The sequence below is a fragment of the Apodemus sylvaticus genome, chromosome 15 (genome assembly GCF_947179515.1).
Source record: "Apodemus sylvaticus chromosome 15, mApoSyl1.1, whole genome shotgun sequence".
NCBI lineage: Eukaryota > Metazoa > Chordata > Mammalia > Rodentia > Muridae > Apodemus > Apodemus sylvaticus.
Genome location: NC_067486.1, coordinates 1946010 through 1970978, shown reverse-complemented (window position 1 = coordinate 1970978; position 24969 = coordinate 1946010). Strand labels below are relative to the sequence as shown.

At 45.8% G+C, this 24969-nt stretch overlaps 1 protein-coding gene across 3 annotated transcripts; it reads right to left on the bottom strand.

Moving 5' to 3' along the window:
- Positions 1–460: 460 nt before the first annotated feature.
- Positions 461–23229, bottom strand: Lca5l (lebercilin LCA5 like). Of its 3 annotated transcripts, XM_052158625.1 has the most exons (10): positions 22899–23229; positions 20920–21434; positions 18872–19009; positions 5498–5582; positions 4335–4438; positions 3725–3842; positions 2880–2990; positions 2753–2755; positions 1137–1367; positions 461–1085 (listed from the first exon to the last, which is right to left on the bottom strand). In XM_052158625.1, exons 1-10 carry the CDS (start codon positions 23218–23220, stop codon positions 535–537), a joined length of 2178 nt encoding a protein of 725 aa, XP_052014585.1. In that variant the 5' UTR covers positions 23221–23229; the 3' UTR covers positions 461–534. The 3 variants fall into 3 exon arrangements, with proteins under 3 accessions (XP_052014585.1, XP_052014584.1, XP_052014583.1); XM_052158624.1 differs by lacking the exon at positions 2753–2755; XM_052158623.1 differs by lacking the exons at positions 2753–2755; positions 2880–2990 and having other exon boundaries at positions 461–1367; positions 22899–23220.
- Between the last annotated feature and the right edge of the window lie 1740 nt (positions 23230–24969).

The following is a 24969-nucleotide window of genomic DNA, read 5'->3' as shown; positions in this document are numbered from 1 at the left end:
AAAGAAATAATCTCAACAATAACAAAAAATACAGACTTCTGTACAGGCACGGGGAGCTCACAAAGGCAGGCAGGCAGGCCACTTCGATGCTTTCAGCTCAGCGGAGCAAGAGGCCAAGCTTGAATCCTTGTACTGTCTTTGTGTCTGCTGGCCATCTTGCTGATCAGTACTTCTCCATTCAGTTGTGACGACCAGCAGTCTTGCTGACAGAATTTATGCGCCTTAGGCTGGCCAAGAATCACCAACTGAGTCCGAGATCTCCGGGCTATGTAATAAACCCAATCTTCCTAAAAAGAGTGGGCATGCATGTTCTGCCTCCATTAATAAAGATGTAGATTTGTATTTAAAATGTTACCATATGACCAAGGTACAGAGGATTTTTTTTTATTAGATAGCAATCACGCAAATTACCCAAATTACACTCAGTCCTCCCAAGTACTAAAACAGACACTATGTAAAAGCCCTCACATGGTAAATAAGATTAAAGGCACATAACTAGTATATAAACCAGAATGTATCAGGTGACTGCTGCATTTAAACAACAGTCTTCCTGTTGGCTTCGGTGGGTGAGGCCTGGATGGACCGCACCACAGTGGCTCTAGAGTCCCCGAAGGCGTTGCCAGCCGAGGCCTGGGGCGCGGGCTGCTGCGGGGACTTGACTGCCTCGCCGTCGCTGGGGCCCGCCCTGCCCGCGAAGCCAGAGCCGAACAGCTCCTCCATGAGGCTGCTCTTCCTGTCGCGGAACGCCGTCGCCCTGGCCCTGGTCCTGGATCCCTTTCCGAACGAGGGCTCGTAGCCGGCAGGCTCTAGCCGCAGCTCTTGCTCGCTGCGGTGCTTGCCAGTGCCGTGGCGGCAGCAGCAGTGCGGGCTGCCCGGAACCTGCCTGCAGGAGGTAGGCAGCCCGTGGTGCAGGTTCTCGGTGGCCTCGGTGAAGGAGTAGTGCTTCCGAGACCGCGGGGTCTTCCTCCGGCCGCGTCCGGGCTCGGCGTCGCCGGCCTCGTCCGCCCGGTGCACTTCATCCGCCTCGTTCGCCTCGGGCAGCTCGTGCACTCCCGGCAGCTCGTGCGCTCTGACCACCTCGCCGACTTCGCCTGCATCGCCTGCATTGCCCGCATTACCGGCATTGCCCACATTACCCGCATTGCCCGCATCGCCTGCATTGCCCGCATCGCCCGCATCTCCTGCATTGCCGGCCGCTCTGGCCAGGGCCTTATCCTCCGCGTCCACCGGGGCCTCACTTCCCTTTGCAGTTGGCTCTGCTTCTGCTGAGATGAGTCTTTTTTCTTGGTCTTCCTTTTTCTCTTTTGGCCTCCTAGGAGTTTCCAGAGAGGTTTGTGGTTTCGGGTGTTCAACCTCCTTTGATAAATCTGTGTTAAAAAGATGGAGCATTGAGCGCCATCAAACAAGAAGTAGATTTTAGGAGGCTCCTCCACCCTCACCCCACCCCCACACCCGCGCTGTGCAAGCTGAGGGCCTGAGTACCCGCTAGAAAGCAAACCCCTGAAGGGGCGCATGGCTGTGTGGACACAGCACAGGCAGATCCTGAGCATTGCTGCTGCACTAAAGGGGAGTTTCCCTTAGTGAGAGCCCTGTCTCTGGGCAGTGAGGCCCACGGTAGGGTAGAAAGATATCCAGTGTTCTATCCTGGTCTCCACCAATGTGCTCACTGCACTTACACACACACCAAAAAAAAAAAAAAAAAGAATGGATTCAAACCCCTGCTCTATAAGACCAACCAACCAGCCCCAACCAGATAAACCTCAATGGGTTCCCATTTCAGCATGGCATGTTCACACACCTCCCTAGACGTCCGGACAAGCCAATCAAACGACAGAAGTAGCAAAACGCAGCGCAACTAATACACAGAAAGGGACGTTGCTAACCTTTCCTAGACTGTACCAAATAAGTGGGAATTAGGAAAAGAAAAAAATATTCATGCAAAATACTAAGGAAATCTCTTGGGGCAACTAAAGCAAGCACCAATCCAAACAACAATCATTTCAATAGTCAGAAGCTGAGGAGATGGCCTACTGATGGGTGCATATAAATCGGCAATTTTTATTTATTTATTTTTTGCTTTTCTAGCAGTTTGGTAGTTTCTAGAAGAATCTAAGTAATACATTCTTAGGCCCAAGACTTTAATCTCTAGGAACAAACCTACACAACCAGAGTTGCAGGGCTGTGTATGCAGCAGGCACGCTTTAGTTCAAATACTGCAAATATGCCAGAGAAGCAGCTGGTGAGAGACCACATACTGCTGTGGGTTCTGGACCACTATGGACAAGTGGCCTTACGGGAATTCTACAACAGGAGCTCAGCTCAAGGTATTTGCATTTTTTCCTGCTGCTGCTGCTGCTGCTGCTGCTGTGTGTGTGTGTGTGTGTGCATACGTGCGTGTATGCACAAGTGCACAAGTACATGTGTACATGTGTGTACATGTGTGTTTGTGTGTGTGCACATGTGCGTGTGAATGCCTCACCACAGTATATGCTCAAATAGAATTTGTTAAATGAACAAATAAATTTTCCAAATGGCCTCAAGAATAAGTAGGGCGGTTAAATGAACACTGGCCACAGGAAGTGCACATTTGGTGATGTTTCCTGCAGACTGCACCACACAGTGAGGGGCCTTATGGGGGACACTGCCAAAGCTTCTATTTCAACAGGGTTGACTTCACAGCAAGAGTGTGCCCTCCTAGGGCCTCTCAGCTCCTGTCAGGCCCGAGGAAATGATGGGATTTTGGCTGGCTCACCTGCTCAGCCTTGCCGTGCTCCCAGCTCACCTGTCAGCAGTGATGAACTATAAAAACATGTGGCCAATCTTCAAGATTCTGAAGGAAAGCAATAAACCTAGGGTTTTTTGAAAAAATTATTAATCACCTGTCTGGGTGCAACAGTGACATTCCAGATGGAAGGCACAGATCTGCTCAGTGGCCACCTGTCCCCAGGAAGCTCGAGGAGATGGCATGCTCTTTAAGACCGTGAGATTTGCTGCATTAAAATAAGGACATGGTTTAGTAAACAGAAGACTCGGTGGAGATGCAGGCAGTGAAGGGAACCTGAAGGGAATGATGCGAGATCGCAGTTGCAGCTGCACACCAATGGCAGACAGACTAGGACCCACCCACAGGCCCACACATCCCTCCTCCAGGCTTCTCTGACCAGGACAGCTAGAGATTTGACCTGCCTGCCTGTGGCCTGGGGCATGGCTTTGCTCGGGCAGTTGCAGCCTGGGCTGCAGAGACTCCTCCTTATACCCACAGAAGCATCTGGCTTTGACCTGCTCTCAAGAGCTGAAAGTTAGCTTGGTGATTTTAGGCTTGCATGCTCTGAGCAGTCCATTTGAATATTCTCTGACCTCCACCTGTCTTGGATCTACCCCCAGGAGCCCTGGCTATAGAGCTAATGACTGTGTCTTCCAAGATGATTCATGACCTTTCCAGGTGACTGGGCCCTGGACTTGTGACCCTTCTCTTGCCTCATAGTCTCCAAATCCTGGCTGGGATTGCGGGTGAGGCAAGGAGACGTTTTTTTGGTTTTTTGGATTTAGTTTTTTCGAGACAGGGTTTCTTGGTATAGCCCTGGCTGTCCAGGAATTCACTCGGTAGACCAGGCTGGCCTTGAACTCAGAAATCCGCCTGCCTCTGCCTCCCAGAGTGCTGGGATTACAGGCATGCGCCACCACCGCCCAGCTTCAAGGAGACGTTTTAAAGCTGTTCAGTTACCTTCATATTTTCTCTTAGACTCTTCTTGCTTTGGTAGTTTACACATGTAGTATGAAATATCATGGTTTATTCCTGTTGCTTTTTCTTTATGAACAATGTTTCCTTTTCCCTTTTTACCCTATAATTTACAAAACAGTAAAAAGCACATTTTTGAGGTGTAGATAATTTTAAATTAAATTTTAAATAAGCACCAATGCTTTTAGTATACAACGAGGGACTGCTTTTAGTCACTCTTCCCTGCCCGCCCCCCCCTGAGTTTCTCAAGCAACAGCCCTGGTTGTTCTGGAACTCACTCTGTAGAATATGCTGGTCTTGAACTCACAGACCTCCACCTGTCTCTACCTCCCAAGGGCTGGGATTAAAGGTGTGCACCACCACACCCATCAACACGCTCTTCCTCCCCCCCCCCCCCCAGACAGGGTTTCTCTGTATAGCCCTGGCTGTCCTGGAACTCACTCTGTAGACCAGGCTGGCCTCGAACTCAGAAATCCACCTGCTTCTGCCTCCCAGAGTGCTGGGATTACAGGCGAGCGCCACCACCGCCCGGCCCACACACTCTACTTTTGCTAAGATATTTTTTAGACAATGCAAGATTTCAGAGTTTTCATACCTTAGTTATCCAAAATGGGACATCTGACTTTTGGGTTTCCTGGTGTCTCATATTTACAAATGGCAAACTTTTCCTGTCTGCTTGTACTGATTTTGTTGAGGAAACTGTAAAGTAGGTAGATTATATGTGACAAACATTGTATTCAGAAGTTTTACTGCTCTCAAGAACGCACACTAAATGACAGTCTGTACAGGAACATTCTAGACAGGCAACACTTGGTCTGAGTTCTCTCTCCTACCTTTCCTTTCCCTGTCTTATCTCGGTCTCAAGGCCGTGAGCATCGCAGCGTTAGGGAATTAGGCAGGTGCTAGGGTCGGGCAGTATAGCTGTTTTATGGACATTGTGAGAGACCAAGCCACTGCCACACCATGCTCAAGCTCAAGAGGCCTGGTGAGGAGGAGAGCGTGTCGGGAACATGAGCTGTGACCGCCCAGACGGCAGGTACACTGTCTAGTCTGGTGGGCTTTGCTCAGGATTATAATCCAGAGTCAGTGGAGGCCAAGAAACTGGGGGTCTGTGCCTTTGAAGGCAGACCCAGCTGCTCCTAATGACCTACCTGAGCAGACCCTGTGGCTGGGGGGAGGGACGCAGTGAGTATGAGCACATGCTGTCTCGTAGGGCAAAATGCAGGACAGGAGCACCAGCCCAGAGCCACCGTGCTCAACAATAGTCACCAGGACAGAGCAGTGCTGTGTCGGGTCTACAGAGAACTATGCTGTTGTACAGGGAGGTCAGAGACTGCTCGGGCAGCTGCTTAGGTCAGAGGGGACTTCTTGGGTGTGGGGTGTGTGGGGTAGGCGAGGCTCTTTTGACCAGAGTGATTGTTACTTGGCTGTAAGAACTGGCTTAAATCCACCAAGCCTGAAGGCTGACGTAGGCACGTGTTATAAAATGACCTCAGACAGATTTCATGTTCACAAGCTTCACACTGGCTTACAGATCTCCTGAGATGGGGCAGAAGGGACTGAGCCCAGCGGGGGCCAGAGCATTGCTGGTTCTTTGTGACAGTATCAGAGCATCATTATTTTATTCTACAGTCACAAAATGCATGCCTGTGCCTAGTCAAGTGCCTGCTAAAGGTCCCACCATTTTGCCTGTATAAATTAGGAAAATATCTGCAGATGCTTAAAAATAGGTTTTGAGCAGAAGGGAATAAACCATACCTTTGGGGTAATCTTCCTTATCATGTAAATTTTTAAGTATTCGATTAGTATAGATGTTTTTTATTTCCAGCTCACGATCCTTCTCCTAAAAAGAACACTGTGTCAGTTTCCCAGGAATAATTGCTGTATAAACCTAGACTTAAAAGATCAATTTAAGAGGAAGTAACTGGTCACGTGCCACAGTGGAAAGGTGAAATAAAACCAACACCCAGTCCTCAGCTGCTCTGGCCATACCTAGTGACCATAGTACTGGATAGCAGAGATCATGCCCTTCACCAGGCAGTACACACTCAGACAACGTTCATGTTCACAAACTCACACTGGCTTACAGATTACCTGTAACAAGGCCACTGCTCTGCTTTAAACCCCAACAATAATAGTTTTAAATCCTGGCGAAACAAAAGTGTTGAAGGTCTTTACTTGTTGGGGAGTAAGAAAAGGGCTAAGAACCTGACATGATCCTGACGTTATACTGGAGGCGGGCCTGGTGACCCGCTGGGCTCCACCACTGTCTCCAAGGTCACCTCCGTGTCAGTGAAGGAAACATTATACATATACATATACATATACATATGCACCATGTGTGAGCCTGGTGTCCGTTGCTGCTAACCTTTCAGGGGTCATCCCAGTCCTTCATTTATCTTTTTAAAACAAGATTTATTTGTTTTATGTAAGTACACTGTTGCTGTCTTCAGATACAGCAGAAGAGGGCATCGGATCCCATTACGGATGGTTGTGAGCCACCATGTGGGTGCTGGGAATTGAACTCAGGACCTTGGAAGGTCAGTCAGTGCTCTTAACTGCTGAGCCATCTCTCCAGTCTTGCCCCTTCCCCCATCCTTTATTTTTTTATGCTCCATTTAATCATAACATTTTATTTTGAGATGTATGGACATGGATTTGAAATATCTTTTCTAGAATATGTTTCCAGAAACAAAGTATTATAGTCCATATTGCCCTTTCCTGCTTTGTCGTATTTTAACATTTAGCTCAGAGACCAGAAATGCCAACAGTTTATGGCTGTGACAACAGGAGTCCATGGAGGCCAGGAGAAGGTACCAGATCTTGAGTCAGTTAAGATGGTTGTGAGCTGTCACATGGGTGCTGGGAGCCAAACCTGACTCCTCTGCAAGAGCAGCAAATGCTCACAACGGCTGAGTAGTCCTCTAGCCCTAGACTAATTATCGCTCACACTGCTTTCGATAAAGATTTCAGTGTTTACAAGGGCACATGTTTTGGTTTCTGGAAAGTTTAGTCCTGTCTTTTGGTTTGATATGAGATTTAGCTCAGCAGCAGATGGAGTGGTTGCTGATGAGTTGATGCAGGACTGAGTAGGGTCAGGAGGAAGCAACATGAGGGAGAATCTCCTTGGAGCATAGAATAGAATAGAGCTTGGGCTGGGCCAAAGGGGGCTAAGGTAATAGTTTGTAACACAATCCAGGACACTCATGTGGTTAATCAGGAGAAAAGAAAGATGGACCGCTGTTAAAGTAACTTCTATTCACCTGATATAACTGTCCTCTCTGAGACCTATTGTCTCTGTCTGCTAACCTAGGCCTAGTCCTAAATGCTTTTAGCCTGTTTGTTTGTTTGTTTGTTGGGGGAGGGGTTGGATTTGTTTTTTTTTTTTTTGACACAGGGTTTCTCTGTATAGCCCTGGCTGTCCTGGAATTCACTCTGTAGACCAGGCTGACCTGGAACTCAGAAATCTGCCTGCCTCTGCTTCCCAGAGTGCTGGGATTATGGGTGTGCACCATCACCACCAGGCTCTTTTAGCCTTTATTACTCTTTTCTAGACCTAGAACGTTTTCAGCCTCTGAGACTTCCTGCTGAATAAGCTCTCCCTTTCTAATTCTCTCTGAACTCTGGCTGGCTGATCAACTCACCTGTTCTGGCTCAAACTTCTTTCCAAGTTGACTGATTCTATTTGACTTCTCTCTTGGCTTCTGACTGAATTGCTCTGCTTGGCCTCATACTAACTCTGACAATCTGTTCTAATCTGACTCTTTCTCATTCTCTAGCTCATTCTGTCTTTGCCTGTGTCTAGCTAGTTCTCTCTGTAACCTGTCTCTGTAGTACTATTCCAGAAAAACTGAGCCCCTCTCTGCATGGTTCCCTCAAGTAGATTCTATTCTGTACAACCTTTCTCTGATTCATCACTTTGTCTGCCACTCAGATATCACTTTCAAACCCAGGAGCTTCTTTCTACAAACTAACTTTACCTTCATTGAGATTAAAGGTGTGTGCTAAGGGCTAAGCCACTCCATAACACAATCTCGGGGTTCACAGTGTGATCAAATTTGTAAACAAAATTAATGTAATTTCTTTTTATTGTTTGGTTTTTTGTTTGTTTGTTTTCGAAACAGGGTTTCTCTGTGTAGCCCTGGCTATCCTGGAACTCCCTCTGTAGACCAGGCTGGCCTCGAACACAGAAATCTGCCTGCCTCTGCCTCCCAAGTGCTGGGATTAAAGGTGTGAACCATCACTGTCCAGCCTACTAATGTCATTTCTTAAGTCATTGATGTTTGAAAGTAACTTTTAAAAATAATTTTTAGAAATTATTTTGTAATTTATGAGTGCTCTATCTGCATGTGCATCTTCATGCCAGAAGAGGGCATCAGACTTCATTATAGATGGTTGTGAGCCACCATGTGGTTGCTGGGAATTGAACTCTTCACCTCTGGAAGAGCAACCCGTGCTCTTAACCCCTGAGCCATCTCTCTAGTGCCTGAAAGTAATTTTATGCAACATAATAATGAGAATGGTCTAGAATATAACACCCTTAAATTTCCTGTTCTGTTGCCCTTGGTTCATTATCAGGGATGACTGCAGTGGAGAAGGTCAAACTTATTTGCCCAGACGACTTGCACTGGTGAGTGTAAAAAGTACACCCAGTTTTTCCTCCCAGCCCATGCTCCCAGAATGTCGATTCTGAGACTAATTATTTATTAATAAATGCCTAGGATATAAGCTTTGACTTGTTCTCTGACTTGCTCTTAACTTAATTTCCCTTTTATCCTGACCCAGGTTCAGCTACGTGGCTGGTTTCTCCTCCTTGTCTTCTTATGCCTGCCTCCTCAGGGATTCTGGGAAATGTCTGCTTTATTCTATCCTGAGTTTAGCTAGCTGCTGGTTTACGTCCATCTCCTCAGTGGTTCCTGGCAAATCCCTTGTGCCTCTGACTGTTTCCCAGAATTCTCCCTATTCCTGCTGGATGTCCCACCTCCTACCACCTGCCTCAGTTCATTGGCCATAGCTTTTTTATTGACAGGTGATGCTTATTAAGAGATTATATCTACAGTTGGGAGGTGATCCCAAACACAGGAGGGATCACCAGTGATTGCTGTTGGTAGTGACTGAGTGTCACACGTGTTTGATTTCAGACCCCAGGACAAGGGACTGAGTTGTATATTTTACATATCAAAGCAGACCTGTCCTCCACTGTCTCCCAGGATAGCTTCAGTCCCTACCCAGCATATCCTGTCCCTAACCATGAACTTTCCAGCCTAGGGCCTGGGCTGCCCTTCCCCCACAGGCCCCTCGTTATATAATCCAGTGTGCACGTGCATGCTCTCTCCCCCTCCTCCTCCTCTCTCTGTGTGCACCCTTTCTTTCTCCTCTTTCCCTACCCCCTCTCTCCATGGCAACTCCCCTGGCTTCAATCCTTGGGGCCAGTGAACTCACCTGAGAGCAGCTTCCCAATAAACCTGCCTTTAATATGATCTAATCTGGCTTGAATTGGCTCATTTTTCCAGTGCAGAAATAACCTACCAACAAGCCCACTCCATTAGAACAGAACAGAACAGAACAGAACAGAAAAGTTTGTATCTTGTCAGTGTCAGAATTTATTAGTTACTGATAACTTCACAAACTATACTATCCTTGCTCTGTAGTTTATCATGTTATCTAAATTACTCTGGAAAGCATGGCTGCTGACAATTATGTGTTCTTTTTGCAGTCTTAATTGCTAGTATTAACTCTCAGGTCACATATTACACTTCAAACACGTGTGTGTGTGTGTGTGTGTGTGTGTGTATGTGTGCGTGTGTGTGCTCGAGTGAGCACACATATACACATGCAAAGCCAGGCACAGTGGCACAACCTGTAACCATAGCACTGGGAAGCAGAGATAGGAGGATCCTGGAGCTTGCTGGACAAACCAGTCTAGACAAATTGGCAGGCTCCAGGTTCAGTGAGAAGCCCTGTCTCAAAATAAGGTAGAGATGCATAGAGGAAGGCATCTAGTATTGATCTCTGGTCTTTGCACGCACGCGCACACAGGCACACACACACACACACACACACACACACACACACACACACGAGTGCAGAAATCTTAAGAAGGCAGAGCTGATGCAGAGGTTGACAATCACTACAGGTGGTTGTGCATTAGTGAATCTAGGAGGAGATCAGTTGGAGGCTTGCAGAGTCAAGCTGTAGAACTCTATGGTGGAGGCGAGCCACCATCAAGACACAGGGCCAGTGGGCAAGGTCCAGGGCTGTGTCTGGAGGGCTGGGTAGACAGGTGGATGTAATTTGAGAGGGATGTCAAGTGATGGGAACCTGTAGGTAGTCTTCAACTGAAGCCCCAAGGAAAGTGACAGACAGGGCTTCTGCCATTCTTTAATGGGAAGCCAGTGGATGGAGCGCAGATGTCTTTCGGTGGGTTCCATTGACTATTGTTCCCTGTGTTTCATGTTCTCAGGCATGGTGTGACCTGATTTTATTATGCCCACATGTCCATGTGCTCCTCACCTATAATTTATTTGTGGGAGTAAGTATCATCTCTCTGTGTGTGATGGGATGTGCTTAACTTTTGCTTAGTAAAGTGGAGCCACCCAGAATGAGGTACAGCCTGAAGCCACTGGGCTGCACAACGTGAGGTGGCCCAATTGTCCCTTCCCCCACACCAGTGAGCTGGCTGGCAACCCCCACTCTCCCGATGGTGTTATTTCCGGCCTTTGTTCCTTGGAACAATAAGGCGCTTTCACCTTGACTACCAAGACAGCCTCAAGGCAGTCTCACCTGGAAGCCAGCAGAGACCCCGCCAGACTGGAAGCAGGTGACCCGCTGAGAATTGGAGCCAAGGAGTTCTCGGCCGGCCCTTTGATGTGACCACCTTCTGGGGGGCAGGGTTGTTCCCTAAAAACTATATATCTTGGCATAATAATATTAAAGTCAGTCTTGACCAGCACTGTCGCCTTGACTCAGTTTCTCTTTCGCCCCCTCCCCATCACCCCCAGAATTCTCTTTCAGGTATTCTGGTTCGCATGTGGCCGCGGGCGGCTACATATTGGCGCCCGAACAGGGACTTGGGAAAGAAGGGCAAGGCACTAGAAAGTTTAAAAGCCCCCAGCCAAACCCTAACTCTAGAAGTCTGGGGCATTTTCAGTAATGGCCACTATCTTGCCTGCAAAATTCAGTGGCTTAATGATAATCCTGTGTGGGTTGATCAGTGGTCCTTATCTAAAGAAAAAATGGAAGCCGCCTCTTTGCTAGTGCAGGAACAATTGAAGGTGGGACATTTAAGAGAGTCTCTATCTCCATGGAATACCCCAATATTTGTTATTAAGAAAAAATCCGGTAAATGGAGATTGCTACAAGATTTAAGAAAGGTTAATGAAACTATGTTGCCCATGGGAACTTTACAAGCTGGTCTTCCATCTCCCGTGGCTATTCCTAAAGGATTTCATAAAATAGTCATAGATTTAAAAGATTATTTCTTTACTATTCCATTGCATCCTGAGGATTGCAAAAGATTTGCTTTCAGTGTTCCTTCTATTAACTTCATGGAACCTATGAAAAGATATCAATGGACAGTTCTTTCTCAGGGCATGGCTAACAGCCTGGCTTTATGTCAGAAGTTTGTGGCACAGGCCATTCAGCCTGTAAGACAAAAGTGGCCAGATATTTACTTTATCCATTTCACAGATGATTTTCTAATTGCAGGAAAAAATCCTCAGACCTCGCTTTTATGTTTTAAAGATTTACAGCAAGCTTTAGCCGCTAAAGGATTGCAAATAGCACCAGAGAAGGTACAGACCCAGGATCTGTATAATTATCTGGGTTTCAAACTTACAGATCAAGCTATTTTTTCCCAGAAGATAATTATCCGCAGGGACAATTTAAAAACTTTAAATGATTTTCAGAAGTTATTGGGTGACATTAACTGGCTTCGGCCATATTTAAAGCTTACTACAGGAGAATTACGACCTTTATTTGATATTCTAAAGGGGAATGCTGATCCTACATCCCCTAGATTATTAACTTCAGAAGGACTTTTGGCTTTACAGCTAGTGGAGAAAGCTATTGAAAATCAATTTGTTACCTATATAGATTATTCTTTACCTTTGCATCTGCTAATTTTTAATACGACTCATTCGCCTACAGGTTTATTATGGCAAAAGGCTCCTCTGATGTGGATTCATTTGAGGGTGTCTTCAAGGCATAATATCTTACCATATTATGAGGCGGTAGCCCAAGTAATTGTGCTTGGAAGAAAGCAGGCGCTAACTTATTTTGGCAAAGAACCAGATGTTATTATTCAGCCTTATAACGTAGATCAAGATGCTTGGTTAAAACAGCATAGCACAGATTGATTGCTTGCTCAAATAGGCTTTGAAGGGACTATAGATAACCATTATCCTCAAGACAAACTGATAAAGTTTTTAAATATGCATGAGGTTGTATTTCCTAAAATGACATCTTTGCAGCCGTTGCATAATGCTCTCTTAATTTTCACAGACGGCTCTTCCAAAGGAAGAGCCGGATATCTTATTAATAATCAACAGGTGGTCATAGAGACCCCTGGGCTTTCTGCTCAGTTATCAGAACTGACAGCGGTGTTGTGTGTCTTTCAATCTATAGATAGTACTTTTAATCTCTTTACTGACAGTGCTTATGTTGCATTTTCTATACCACAATTAGAAACCTGTGGCACATTTAATTTTAATACGCCAGCTGGATCCTTGTTTTCACAATTGCAAAGTATCATTCTTGCTAGAAAAAAATCCCTTTTATATTGGCCATATACGAGCTCACTCAGGTCTTCCTGGACCTTTGGTTCAGGGTAATGAGTGCATTGACAAGGCTCTCATAGGAGAGGCCTTAGTTTTAGAACCTGTAGAAATGGCTAGACGTGATCATGATAAATTTCATCTTTCTAGCCATACATTAAGACTCCATCATAAGATCACAAAGGAGCAAGCAAGAATGCCCAAATTGTCTTACTTTAGCACCAGTCCCCCACTTAGGGGTTAATCCACGTGGCCTTATGCCCAATCAAATTTGGCAAATGGATGTAACTCACTATGCAGAATTTGGAAAATTAAAGTTTATACATGTTTGCATTGATATGTGCTCGGGACTCCTTTTTGCCTCCCTGCATTCGGGAGAAGCCTCTAAAAATGTAATCGATCATTGTTTACAAGCCTTTAATACCATGGGATTACCCAAGGTCATTAAGACAGACAATGGACCAGCCTATTCTGGTAAGAACTTTATCTCATTTTGCAAGGAATTTAATATTAAACTAAACAGGAATTCCTTATAACCCAATGGGTCAAGGAATCGTAGAGCGTGCTCACTGCACCCTTAAAAACTGGCTTCTTAAAACAAAGAAGGGGAATCTATACCCCCCCCCCCCCAGGTCTCCCAAAGCACATCTTGCCTTTGTCTTATTTGTTTTAAATTTTCTCCAAACTGATGCTAAAGGTCAGTCTGCAGCAGACTTGACATTGGCACCCAGTTACTTCCAATTCCTATGCCATGGTTAAGTGGCGGGACCCTTTAACTAATACATGGAATGGTCCAGACCCCGTTTTAATCTGGGGGAGGGGGTCCATCTGTATTTTTTCTCAAGGAGAAGATGAAGCGCGTTGGCTGCCAGAGAGATCGGTAAGACAGGTAAACATACCCTAAAGCTGCTGGTAAGTATAATTAATTCAAAGGCTTTCCCTAAGCCGCTTCCCACTTACTTGGGAAGAAAGGTTCCTTTGTGTTCTTGCAGTTAAGTTGCAAGCCAGGCCTCTTGCCTGAAGTCACAAATTTTCAATCAAATTAAACGTCTTGGGCCTTCCGATACTGACCAAACAGGTTTTTTCTCTTAATCTCCTTTTGTATTTCAAGCAGATAACACTCAGAAGATAAGCCCCTCCAGCAATGGCCGCCAGGACGAGGATGAGTGGTTATAATAGCCAGCTAGCCAGCTCATATCCACAGAGCATTTACTTTACCAGTGGATCCTCAAAAAGGAGGCTGCATAGTATTCGGAACTATCCATGTTTGTTAATATAACAAACATGGGCATCAGTTTGAGGTGCGAGGTGAGGCACTGCAAGGGAAAAGGAAAAAATCCTGTCTCCGAATTTCCCTGAAAAGCACGTCCAGCTGCATGGGGGTTGACATTAAGAGACTGTCCTTAAATTATTAAGGCAGTCTATTTCCCCTCCTCTGAAAAAGATGTCGTTAATGTTTAAGGGGGTTGGACCTCTGTTTTCCCTCACTGGTGAAGGCCCAGCGTCCATTGGATGAATATACTTATATCCACTGAGTTGTTGAAAATTAATAATTAAGGAGGAATTGTCCCTTCCCCCACACCAGTGAGCTGGCTGGCAACCCCCACTCTCCCGATGGTGTTATCTCCGGCCTTTGTTCCTTGGATCAATAAGGCGCTTTCACCTTGACTACCAAGATGGCCTCAAGGCAGTCTCACCTGGAAGACAGCAGAGACCCCGCCAGACTGGAAGCAGGCGACCTGCTGAGAATTGGAGCCAAGGAGTTCTCGGCCGGCCCTTTGATGTGACCACCTTCTGGGGGGCAGGGTTGTTCCCTAAAAACTATATATCTTGGCATAATAATATTAAAGTCAGTCTTGACCGGTACTGTCGCCTTGACTCAGTTTCTCTTTCGCCCCCTCCCCATCACCCCCAGAATTCTCTTTCAGGTATTCTGGTTCGCATGTGGCCGCGGGCGGCTACACTCACCTATAATTTATTTGTGGGAGTAAGTATCATCTCTCTGTGTGTGATGGGATGTGCTTAACTTTTGCTTAGTAAAGTGGAGCCACCCAGAATGAGGCACAGCCTGAAGCCACTGGGCTGCACAACGTGGAGTGGCCCAGAGCAGAGCACGTTCTGAACTCCACACTCAGCGACAACCCACTCAGACCCACTAGGATGGTTGGCTTCCCTCAAGCACCCTCCGCCTATTACTTTGAAGTAGAGTCTTTCCCTGAACCCGAGGCTCCTGTTTATTGAGCTGGAAACCAGCAAGCCCCAGCAATTCTCTTGTCCCTGCCTCCCTCAGAGCTGAGATCATATATGTGCATGGGACTCCTAGCCTGTTACATGGATCTGAGCCTGTCTTCAAGATTGCACCTTAAATGTTCTGACTGCACAGTCATCTCTCCAGGTGAAGCATTTTGTCTCTAAGAATGACAAATTATTATTTTTCTTTATATAAAAATTCTATTCTTTGGGGCTGGAGAAATGGCTCGGCAGTTACAAACACAGACTGCTCTTCCAGAGGTTCTGAGTTCAATTCCCAGCCACCACATGGTGGCTTACAACCATCTGTAATGGGATTAGATGCCCTCTTCTGATGTGTCTGAAGACAGCTATAGTGTACTCATATAAATAAAATAAATCTTAAAAAAATACTATTCTTTGACAATTTCATATATACACACACATACATATTTATATATACTATACATACACATATAATATATACATATGTACATATATAACACATATACATATATAACATACATATATAATGTACACACATACACACCTATACATATATTACATACTACATACATATATAACATATACACATTACACATATAATAAACACACATATAAAACATATGCATATACATATAATGTACCCACATATATATAATATACATACACACACATACACATATATAATGTATTTTGACCATCATATTCATCCCATTCTACTCTCATATATCTCCCCTCTTTATTTATTTATTTATTTTATTACTTATTACTTATTCATTTATTATTTATTTATTTATTTTTATTACTAATTTTTGAGTCAGGGTCTTGCTATAGATCCTAGGTGGCCCTTACCTTGAATTCTCCTGCCTCAGCTTCTTCAGTGCTGGGATTACAAGAGCATTTATCAGGCTGGAGAGATGGCTCAGTGGTTAAGAGCACTGACTGCCCTTGCCAAGGTCCTGAGTTCAAATCCCAGCAACCACATGGTGGCTCACAACCATCTGTAATGGTATCTGACCCCTTGTGAGGTGTCTGAAGACAGCTACAGTGTACTTACATATAACAAATAAATAAATCTTAAAAAAAAAAAACCCAAGAGCATTTATCATGCCTATCTTTTTTGATCATTTTTGGCCAGTAAGAACTGGTTCTGTATGTTCCTGCAAGGTGACAGTTTCTCTGGTATGACTTCTTTAGGATGTTTTGTTTCTCTTTGAGCCAGTGGGCACTAGAGGTGTCCACTGTTCTCAGTCACATTGGAAATATTTAGCTTTTAAAATAAAATACATCATGAAGTCATACTTCCACTTCAGATAGAAATCAAGACTGTGAACTTCTATTTCACCTTGTCTTAGCTGTGTACTTTTTTACCATCCCTCTAGAACCCTGTTCTAAAGGGTACCAGCATTATTCACAGTGTTTCAATGTGCCACATCTCTCTCTCTCTCTCTCTCTCTCTCTCTCTCTCTCTCTCTCTCTCACACACACACACACACACACACACATCACTTCTGAAACCATTCACATTTGTGTGCGAAGTTATTCCATCTTTAGCAGGTGACTAGTTAGAGTTAACTGAAATAACTGTGCTAAGTCACCTGGAGTGGCTTTTCCCCATGACCTTACAGCATTAGTGGAATACGTAGTTGGTTCTTTTTAAAATTTCAGTGACTTTTCAGGATTTTTTTTTTTTATCCTCAACCCTGCTGTATAATGATGCACAATAGTTCTGTAGCTCCAGGTGTGGTTCTGCAACCAGTCCTTCAGGTCTGTCTTCTGCACATTGTTAGTGTGTGTGTGTGTGTGTGTGTGTGTTGACACAATATCACTAAATAGTCCTTCCTATCTAGCTCAGCTGTGGCCTTGAACCCATGACCCTCCTGCTTCTTCTGCCTTCCATGTGCAGAGACTGTGTTAGCCTCTGTAACTGACGTTTTCTTCTGTAAATATTAACCAACATAGAGTTTGTTCTGCACCCTCATCTAAGGTGGTCACAGTGCATACAGCTGCTCTGCCTCCTTTTCACTCACTACTTCTCTGGCTTCTTTCAGGGGACTGAGTTCGGTTCCCAACACCTATGTCAGGCAGCTTACAACTAGACACCTGTAGCCTCCATGGGCACTGCGTTCATGGGCACATATACACATGTGTATGCACACACGCAATTGAAATTAATAAAAACAAATCTTTAATACCTTTGTTATAACACTGGCACGGAGCGATGTAGAGATGAGCGCAATTCACTATTTTATGACATTTCTACACACTGACCACTCAACGCCTGCGCTGCCCTCTCTCCCTCTCCCTCCCTCCTTCCTTCCCTTCCTCCCTCTTCTCTTCCTGCACCCTGCCCCGTCCCAAGCCCCTTGCAGTCCCCCCTCCTTGTCTCTCCCCTTACAGACAGGAGTAAACACGCAGCACTTGCCATCCTGGTCTAGGTCACTGTGCCTCACATGCTACCTTCCAGTTCTATCAGTGCTACGCACATGACAAGGTTCCATTCATTTTCACAGCTGAGTGGCCCTCCATGTGAATGTGTACACATGGCACAGTTGAGTGACCCTCCGTGTGAATGTGTTCACATGGCACAGTTGAGTGACCCTCTGTGTGAATGTGTACACATGGCACAGTTGAGTGACCCTCTGTGTGAATGTGTTCACATGGCACAGTTGAGTGACCCTCTGTGTGAGTGTGTTCACATGGCACAGTTGAGTGACCCTCTGTGTGAGTGTGTACACATGGCACAGTTGAGTGACCCTCTGTGTGTATGTGTACTCATGGCACAGTTGAGTGACCCTCCGTGTGAATGTGTACTCATGACACAGTTGAGTGACCCTCTGTGTGAATGTGTTCACATGGCACAGTTGAGTGACCCTCTGTGTGTATGTGTTCACATGGCACAGTTGGACGGCCCTCCATGTGAATGTGTTCACATGGCACAGTTGAGTGACCCTCCGTGTGAATGTGTTCACATGGCACAGTTGAGTGACCCTCCGTGTGAATGTGTACTCATGACACAGTTGAGTTACCCTCTGTGTGAATGTGTTCACATGGCACAGTTGAGTGACCCTCTGTGTGAATGTGTACTCATGACACAGTTGGACGGCCCTCCATGTGATTGTGTTCACATGGCACAGTTGAGTGACCCTCTGTGTGAATGTGTTCACATGGCACAGTTGGATGGCCCTCCATGTGAATGTGTACTCATGACACAGTTGGATGGCCCTCATGTGTACATGCATATTTTTTGTATGTTGACTTTCTGTTCCTCAGGTGTGTATGAGAAGTGCTGTTGCGGGTCATGTGGTTGTGTGTTTGAGCCTTGGGAGGAGCCTCATGTGGCTTTGTGGGGGGGTGGAGGGGTGAGTGGTGGTGGTGGGAGGGGGGAAAGGGGGAGAGGGGGGGACTCAGCTCTTCCACTCCCACTGGTGACCGTTCCTTTCCACATGTTTAGCAGCATTTTCCTGTGGAAACAGCTACTCTAATGGGCGAGTAGAACCTCATGGTGGTTTGGATACAACACACACTCTCTCTCTCTCTCTCTCTCTCTCTCTCTCTCTCCCTCTCCCTTCCCCCTCCCAGTTTTATGAGAATGAGATAGGGTCTCTGTAGCCCAGGTTGGCTTCTAACACAGAAATCTGTCTGCCTCTGCCTCTTGAGTACTGGCATAAAAGGTGTGTGCCAACACCACATGGCATATTTTTGTGTTCGTGTGTGTGTGTGTGTGTGTGTGTGTGTGTGCATGCATGCCATTGTATGCATGTGGCGGTCAGAGGACCACTTGGGGGAGTTGGTTTTCTCCTTTGACCATGTGGGTCCCAGGGTTCTAACTTGGGGTGTGAGGCTTGGCAGCAAGCCTCTTTATTATGCTTGCCCTATTACTTTTCAGACAGTCCCACATAGCCTAGGCTTGCCCTATTACTTTTGAGACAGCCCCACATAGCCTAGGCTGGCCCTATTACTTTTGAGACAGCCCCACATAGCCTAGGCTGGCCTCAAAATTGCTCTAAGGCCAAAGGTGACTTTCAACTACTGATCCCCCTGTCTCCAACACACATAGCTGTGCAAATCAAACTATCTGTTTTGCCTCTGTTAGGTTTGGGACAGATTGTCTTGGGGGAGATACCTTCAGCTTCTGCTGCAGCTGTCTCACTTCTGCCTGCAGAGTCTTCGTCGCTGTTTGAGCTGCTAATGTCTTCCGATTTTCTTTGGCCAACTGCCGACTAAAGGACCGATTGTTCAGCCGCAGCTGTTTTTCTAAGTTCTGAAAACAGTATATATTTCAACTACTCTGTAGCCAGTGTGGCGTCATTAAACTTGACTGGGATGAAACAACTACGTTTATTATAAGAGGAGACATTGGCCAAAAAGTCCCAGATTTCCAGCCCAGTGCCCCAATGTTCTTTACAAACCCTGGACACTGATAACAGATATTCAAATGCATCCTGAAAAATCAACAAGTACAACCAGGGCATACCTAACAGTGGGAACCAAATGCGTTGCTCTGCTGTCTTTGCAGATGGTAAATCTTCTGGCTCCTTTCCCTAGAGGAAGGGCCCAGCCTCGGTACAGACCATGAGGGCAGGTGTCCCTAGAGAGCAGACAGGAAGGCTGTAATGGGCTTCATGCCGCTGTCCACAGTGGTGGACCATAAGATGGGAGAACAGGCATGCTGGGTGGGCCTGCACCAGTACCCAGGTCCTGACTTAGATAGGTGTAGCAGCGTGACACAGGCTACCGGTCTTGTTGGTACCGACCACCTACTCTAGGGAAGACAATTCTCTTGGACAGTAGAGGATTTTTCCTGCAGAATTGTGTTAGTTTACAGGCTGCTCCCAGGGACCTAGCAGGGGCTTACATTCCCAGGGACCTAGCAGGGGATTATGTCATCATGTGCCATCAGATGTCTCAGGTGTGGCTGGATGTAAAGGGCCTGTTGTCTAGCTCTCTCTGTTCCCAAGTGTTCTCTGCCTCTCTCTCCTTCTTTCTGTCCTTCTCTCTCCCTCTTCTCTGTCCTCGTGGCTTTGCCCCTGTCTGTCTGCCTGTCTACATGTCCACTACCCTTGTCTACATGTCTGCCTCTACCCCTTCTCCAGGTCCCCACTACCCTCCCTTCCCCCAAATAAACTGCCTTGTACCAGATCTGTTCCATAGCGTAATTTCTCAGGGGACTCCTTGGTGTGCCCCCCAGGTACCTCCTCGCTGCACTGCATTTCATAACAAATAGTATTATGAAAATGCAGGCAAAACCATCGAATACTTATCAGAAAATATTTGTCACCATCAAGTATCAGAGAATTAAACGGTTCATTTGTATTTATATTCATGAAGATCATGTAAAACAGGCAGGGCCTGTGTGATTTAGTGCATGCTTCCCCATTGTCCCTTCTAGTGAAATCCTCCGGCTTTGAACAATCAGGGTCTGTTGAAGAAAATCTATCCATCCCTCTTCAGATACTTTAATTCTATTCTTTCCTTTCCTTTCCCTTCCCCACTCCCTCCCTCCCTTCCCCCTTCCCCCTCTTCTCTCCTTTTCCCCTTCGCCTTTCCCTCTCTTCCCATTTTCCTTCCTTTTCCCCTTCCCCTTCTTCCTTCCTTTCCCCCCTCCTCTCCCTCCTTCCTCCTCTCCCCTCCCTCTTTCCTCTCCTGTCCCCTCCCTCCCTTCCCCTCTTCCCTCTGTTTTCCTCCATTTCCTTTCTCTTTTCTTTCTTCTTCCCAGGGAAACATTATTTTTAAATAACTAAAACTGTGGAAACAAGTCTGATCTGTCAGACCGAGGAGAGATAATACAAGCAAAGGGCTGGACAGACAGACAGACACACTACTCTGGCAAGAAGAGGCAGCCTTTCAATAAGAGCTGAATGTAGGTGTTCATTTCAAAGGGAGATTGTCACAACACACTGTAGACCTCTGGCTCACAGGACACACAGGACATGCCCATGTGGCCATCGGACCAGCTGCTTCCAGCCTGGCTGGGGAGCACTCTTGCTGGAGAGTGAGCACTCTCACCCACTCCAGGGCAGACTCCCAGCTCTGACACTTGTGCTCCTCCTTCCAGCTCCCCTCCCCTCCCCTCTCTACTTAACACAGTTACTCCCTGTGGTGAGCCTGAGCCGGGGCACAGCCCATGGCTGGTTGCTCCCTTACCAATACTGGAACTTCTGAGACACAAACCTGTATTTTTTTATCATTTGCTTCCATTTTGGCTGTAAGATCGGTCAACCTGTGAGTCAGTTCTTCTCTCTCTGCAAGGTTTTTGTCTTCTGAGAGTCTCTGCAGGGCTTGTAAGGTGTCTTTGGTCCTCAGTAACTCGCTGTCGGTTTCTCGGAGTTTCCTGGACACAGCTCGCTCCTTCTCCTGGGACTTCCGGAGGAGCTGCCGAAGGTTCTTCACCTCGTTCTGGTGCTTAACTGTGATTTGAGGTAGATTGTTCTGAGAGTTCACATATTTCCCGATGGCTTTCAGGTGCCTGAGCTGAAGCTGCTTCAGAAACTGGTTTTCTATGACAGTGGCTTCCAGCTTCCGGTGGATGTCTGCCAGCTCGTTCTTCAGCTCCTTGATCTTGTGGAGCCTGGCTGACAGGATCCGATGTGTCATGGTGTCTCTTCTCTTGGCAATTGTTTGGATTTGAGAACTGAAAAATGAAGCATTCCAGATGTGCTTTTTCTCAGCTGGGATGTCCTTCTGGCCTGAGGGAACAATGTAGGTTGTCACCAGCAGTGCACAGAGAGGCATGTAAATATGCACATGTGTAGCAGCCCCTGACACACACACACACACACACACACACACACACACAAATGCCATGAAACTGAGAGGCCGAAGATGGCTCACTGGACATGTCTGCTGCTGCTTGGGCAAGCCACACACAGCTGTCTTACAGACACGGCTCTTCAGTCCAGTCACATCTACTTTATGTCTGGAGACTTAAGTTATCCAACACAGAATGGATTAAAAACGGCTTCTTTTTGTCTGTGTTTAGATATCTGCTGTAAAAGTTACTCGAAAAATCATGCCAGGTGTGGAGGCACATTCCTGTATCCTAACACTGGGGAAGTAGAAGCAGAGGAATAGCCTGGACTAAATGAGACCCTGTTTCAAACACAACACAACACTAGTGAGGTTTGAATATGCTTAGCCCATAGGAAGTGGCACTATTAGGAGGTGTGGCTTTGTTGGAGAAAGTGTGTAATTGTGTAGGTGGGCTCTGAGGTCTCTTAGGCTTAAGTTCCACCCAGTGTGGAATCAGCCTCCTCCTGGCTGCCTTCTGATCAAGGTGTAGAACTCTCAGCTCTTCCAGCACCGTGTCTGCCTGCATGCTGCCATGATTCCTGCCATGATGATAATGAACTGAACCTCTGAAAGTGTAAACCAGCCCTAATTAAATGTTTTTGTTTTATAAGACTTGTCTTGGTCATGGTGCCTCTTCACAGCAATGAAACTCTAACACATCACATTGTATTAAAAACCACTGTTCCGGATAGTTTTATGTCAACTTGACAGAAGTTAAAGTCAGTTTTGAGAGGAGTGAACCTCAAATAAGAAAATGCCTTCAGTTGGGCTCTGAAGACATAAGGCTTTAATCCTAGCACTCCGGAGGCAGAGACAGGTGTATTTCCACGAGTCCAAGGCCAGCCTGGTCTACAAAGGGAGTTTTAGGCTAGCCAGTGTTGTTACACAGTGCAGTCTCAAAAAAATAAGAAAACAAAACCAAAGGCGACAAGGAAAAGTCTAACAGCCTTTTGAGTAGTTTTGGTTTTGAAAGATTGTCACCATCCTCAGCAGACTTAGGAGACAGTCTTCTTGGGGTGCAGACAAGGCATTTCATCGCAGTTCAAACTTTGATTCTTTAGCTGAGACCAATGGCAGAAAGCTGGTGAAACCAAGTACTGAGTACCTGTGTACTGAGTACCTGAGATGGGCACCTGTTAATTAAAACTCCCCATTAGCAGGCTTGGTGGTGTGGTAGGCAGGTCAACTCTGTGGGGATGAGGTCACAGTTTCTTGTTAGTTTATGATTTCCTTAATTCTTCTGTTTCCAATTCCTTCCAAAATCTCACCCATACATATTCAGGAATACACACCTGTAACTGTTGCGGCCACTACAGGATACCAGCAGTGCTGCAGCCTGGCCTAGAAGTCTAGTTTCTTACCTTTAGGCTGGGGGAATTTACAAGTATTATACTTTCTTTTCTCCTTTTCCTTCGCCAGAGGCTGCTCTGACTGATGTCTGCCGATAGCCACCTCAGAGCACTCAGAGAGAAAGTCTTCTGAGTAGTCATAGTGAGAAGTCAGGCTTGTGCAGGAGCACTGGGACCTGCTGTAATCCACGCTCCCATTGGAAGCCCGGCTGTTCTGTGACAGGCCGCCAGTGCCAGGGCTACGTTTGCCTTCTGCAGACCTCTTGTTGCTTCCTAATGCCAGACTGGGGAAATGCTCATCTGTGTGTGCTTCTGTTGTATCAGCCAAAGACATAGTCCACAACCTAATAAAACAAAAGGAGGCTTTGGCTTATGGTTATTGGCATTAAAATGAATCTGTGTTTTATTGTATTTTCTTTACTATAATGGGTAATTAAGAATGTGAAATGTACTTTTTGTTTGTTTGTTTGAGACAAAGCTTCATTGTTCAGTCCTGGCTGGCCTGGAGCTTGCTGTGTAGACCAGCTCAAAGTTATAGAGATCTACCTACTTCTGCCTCCCAAGGGCTGGGATTAAAGGCTATGCTAACATGCCCAGCTCAAAACAACACATTATTAAAAAGCATTTTCTGGAACACTGTCAGTTTGGTTTTATATTATTATTTCTACATGAAATATAGGACCTTTGGGGTCAAATTTTGATAACATTCACAGGAAATATAAAAAAGTATATCTGATAAAAACACGGGCAACCTTTTTGATATATTCTTGTATATATGAATGATCGCCCTATGTATCTGTGTACCACGTGTGCAGTGCTTGTGGAGGCCAGAAGAGAGCGTCAGATCATCTGGTACTGGAGTTACAGACTATGATCTACCATGTGGATGCTGGGAACTCAACCCAGGCCCTCTGCAAGAGCAGCAAGTGCTTTCACCTGCTGAGCTATTTCCCCTTTTAAAAGTGCAGCCCAAGGGCGGTGGTGGCACACACCTTTAATCCCAGTACTTGGGAGGCAGAGGTAGGCAGATTTCTGAGTTTGGGGCCAGCCTGGTCTACAGAGTGAGTTCCAGGACAGCCAGGACTGCCCAGAGAAACCCTGTCTCAAAAAAACAAAAAACAAAAAACAAAAAACAAAAAACACCCAAAAAAATTAAAAAAAAAATTAAAAGTGCAGCCCAAAGTTTCTGTAAGGCAAAGGACACCATCGAGAGGACAAATTGGCAACCAACAAATTGGGAAAAGATCTTCACCAACCCTACATCAGATAGAGGGCTAATATCCAATATATACAAAGAACTCAAGAAGTTAGACCCCAGAAAACCAAATAACCCTATTAAAAAATGGGCTACAGAGTTAAACAAAGAATTTTCACCTGAAGAACTTCGGATGGTGGAGAAGCATCTTAAAAAATGCTCAACTTCATTAGTCATTAGGGAAATGCAAATCAAAACAACCCTGAGATTTCACCTTACACCAGTCAGAATGACTAAGATTAAAAATTCAGGAGACAGCAGGTGTTGGCGAGGATGTGGAGAAAGAGGAACACTCTTCCACTGCTGATGGGGTTGCAAATTGGTACAACCACTTTGGAAATCAGTGTGGCGATTCCTCTGAAAACTGGGCATGTCACTTCCGGAGGACCGTGCTATACCACTCCTGGGCATATACCCAGAGGATTCCCCAGCATGTAATAAGGATATACGCTTCACTATGTTCATAGCAGTCCTATTTATAATAGCCAGAAGCTGGAAAGAACCCAGGTATCCCTCAACAGAAGAATGGATGCAAAAAATGTGGTATATAAACACAATGGAGTACTATTCAGCTATTAGAAACAATGAATTCATGAAATTCTTAGGCAAATGGATGGAGCTGGAGAACATCATACTAAGTGAGGTAACCCAGTCTCAAAAGATCAATCATGGTATGCACTCACTAATAAGTGGATATTAACCTAGAAAACTAGAATACCCAAAATATAATCCACACATCAAATGAGGTACAAGAAGAACAGAGGAGTGGCCCCTTGTTCTGGAAAGACTCAGTGTAGCAGTATAGGGCAAAACCAGAACAGGGAAGTG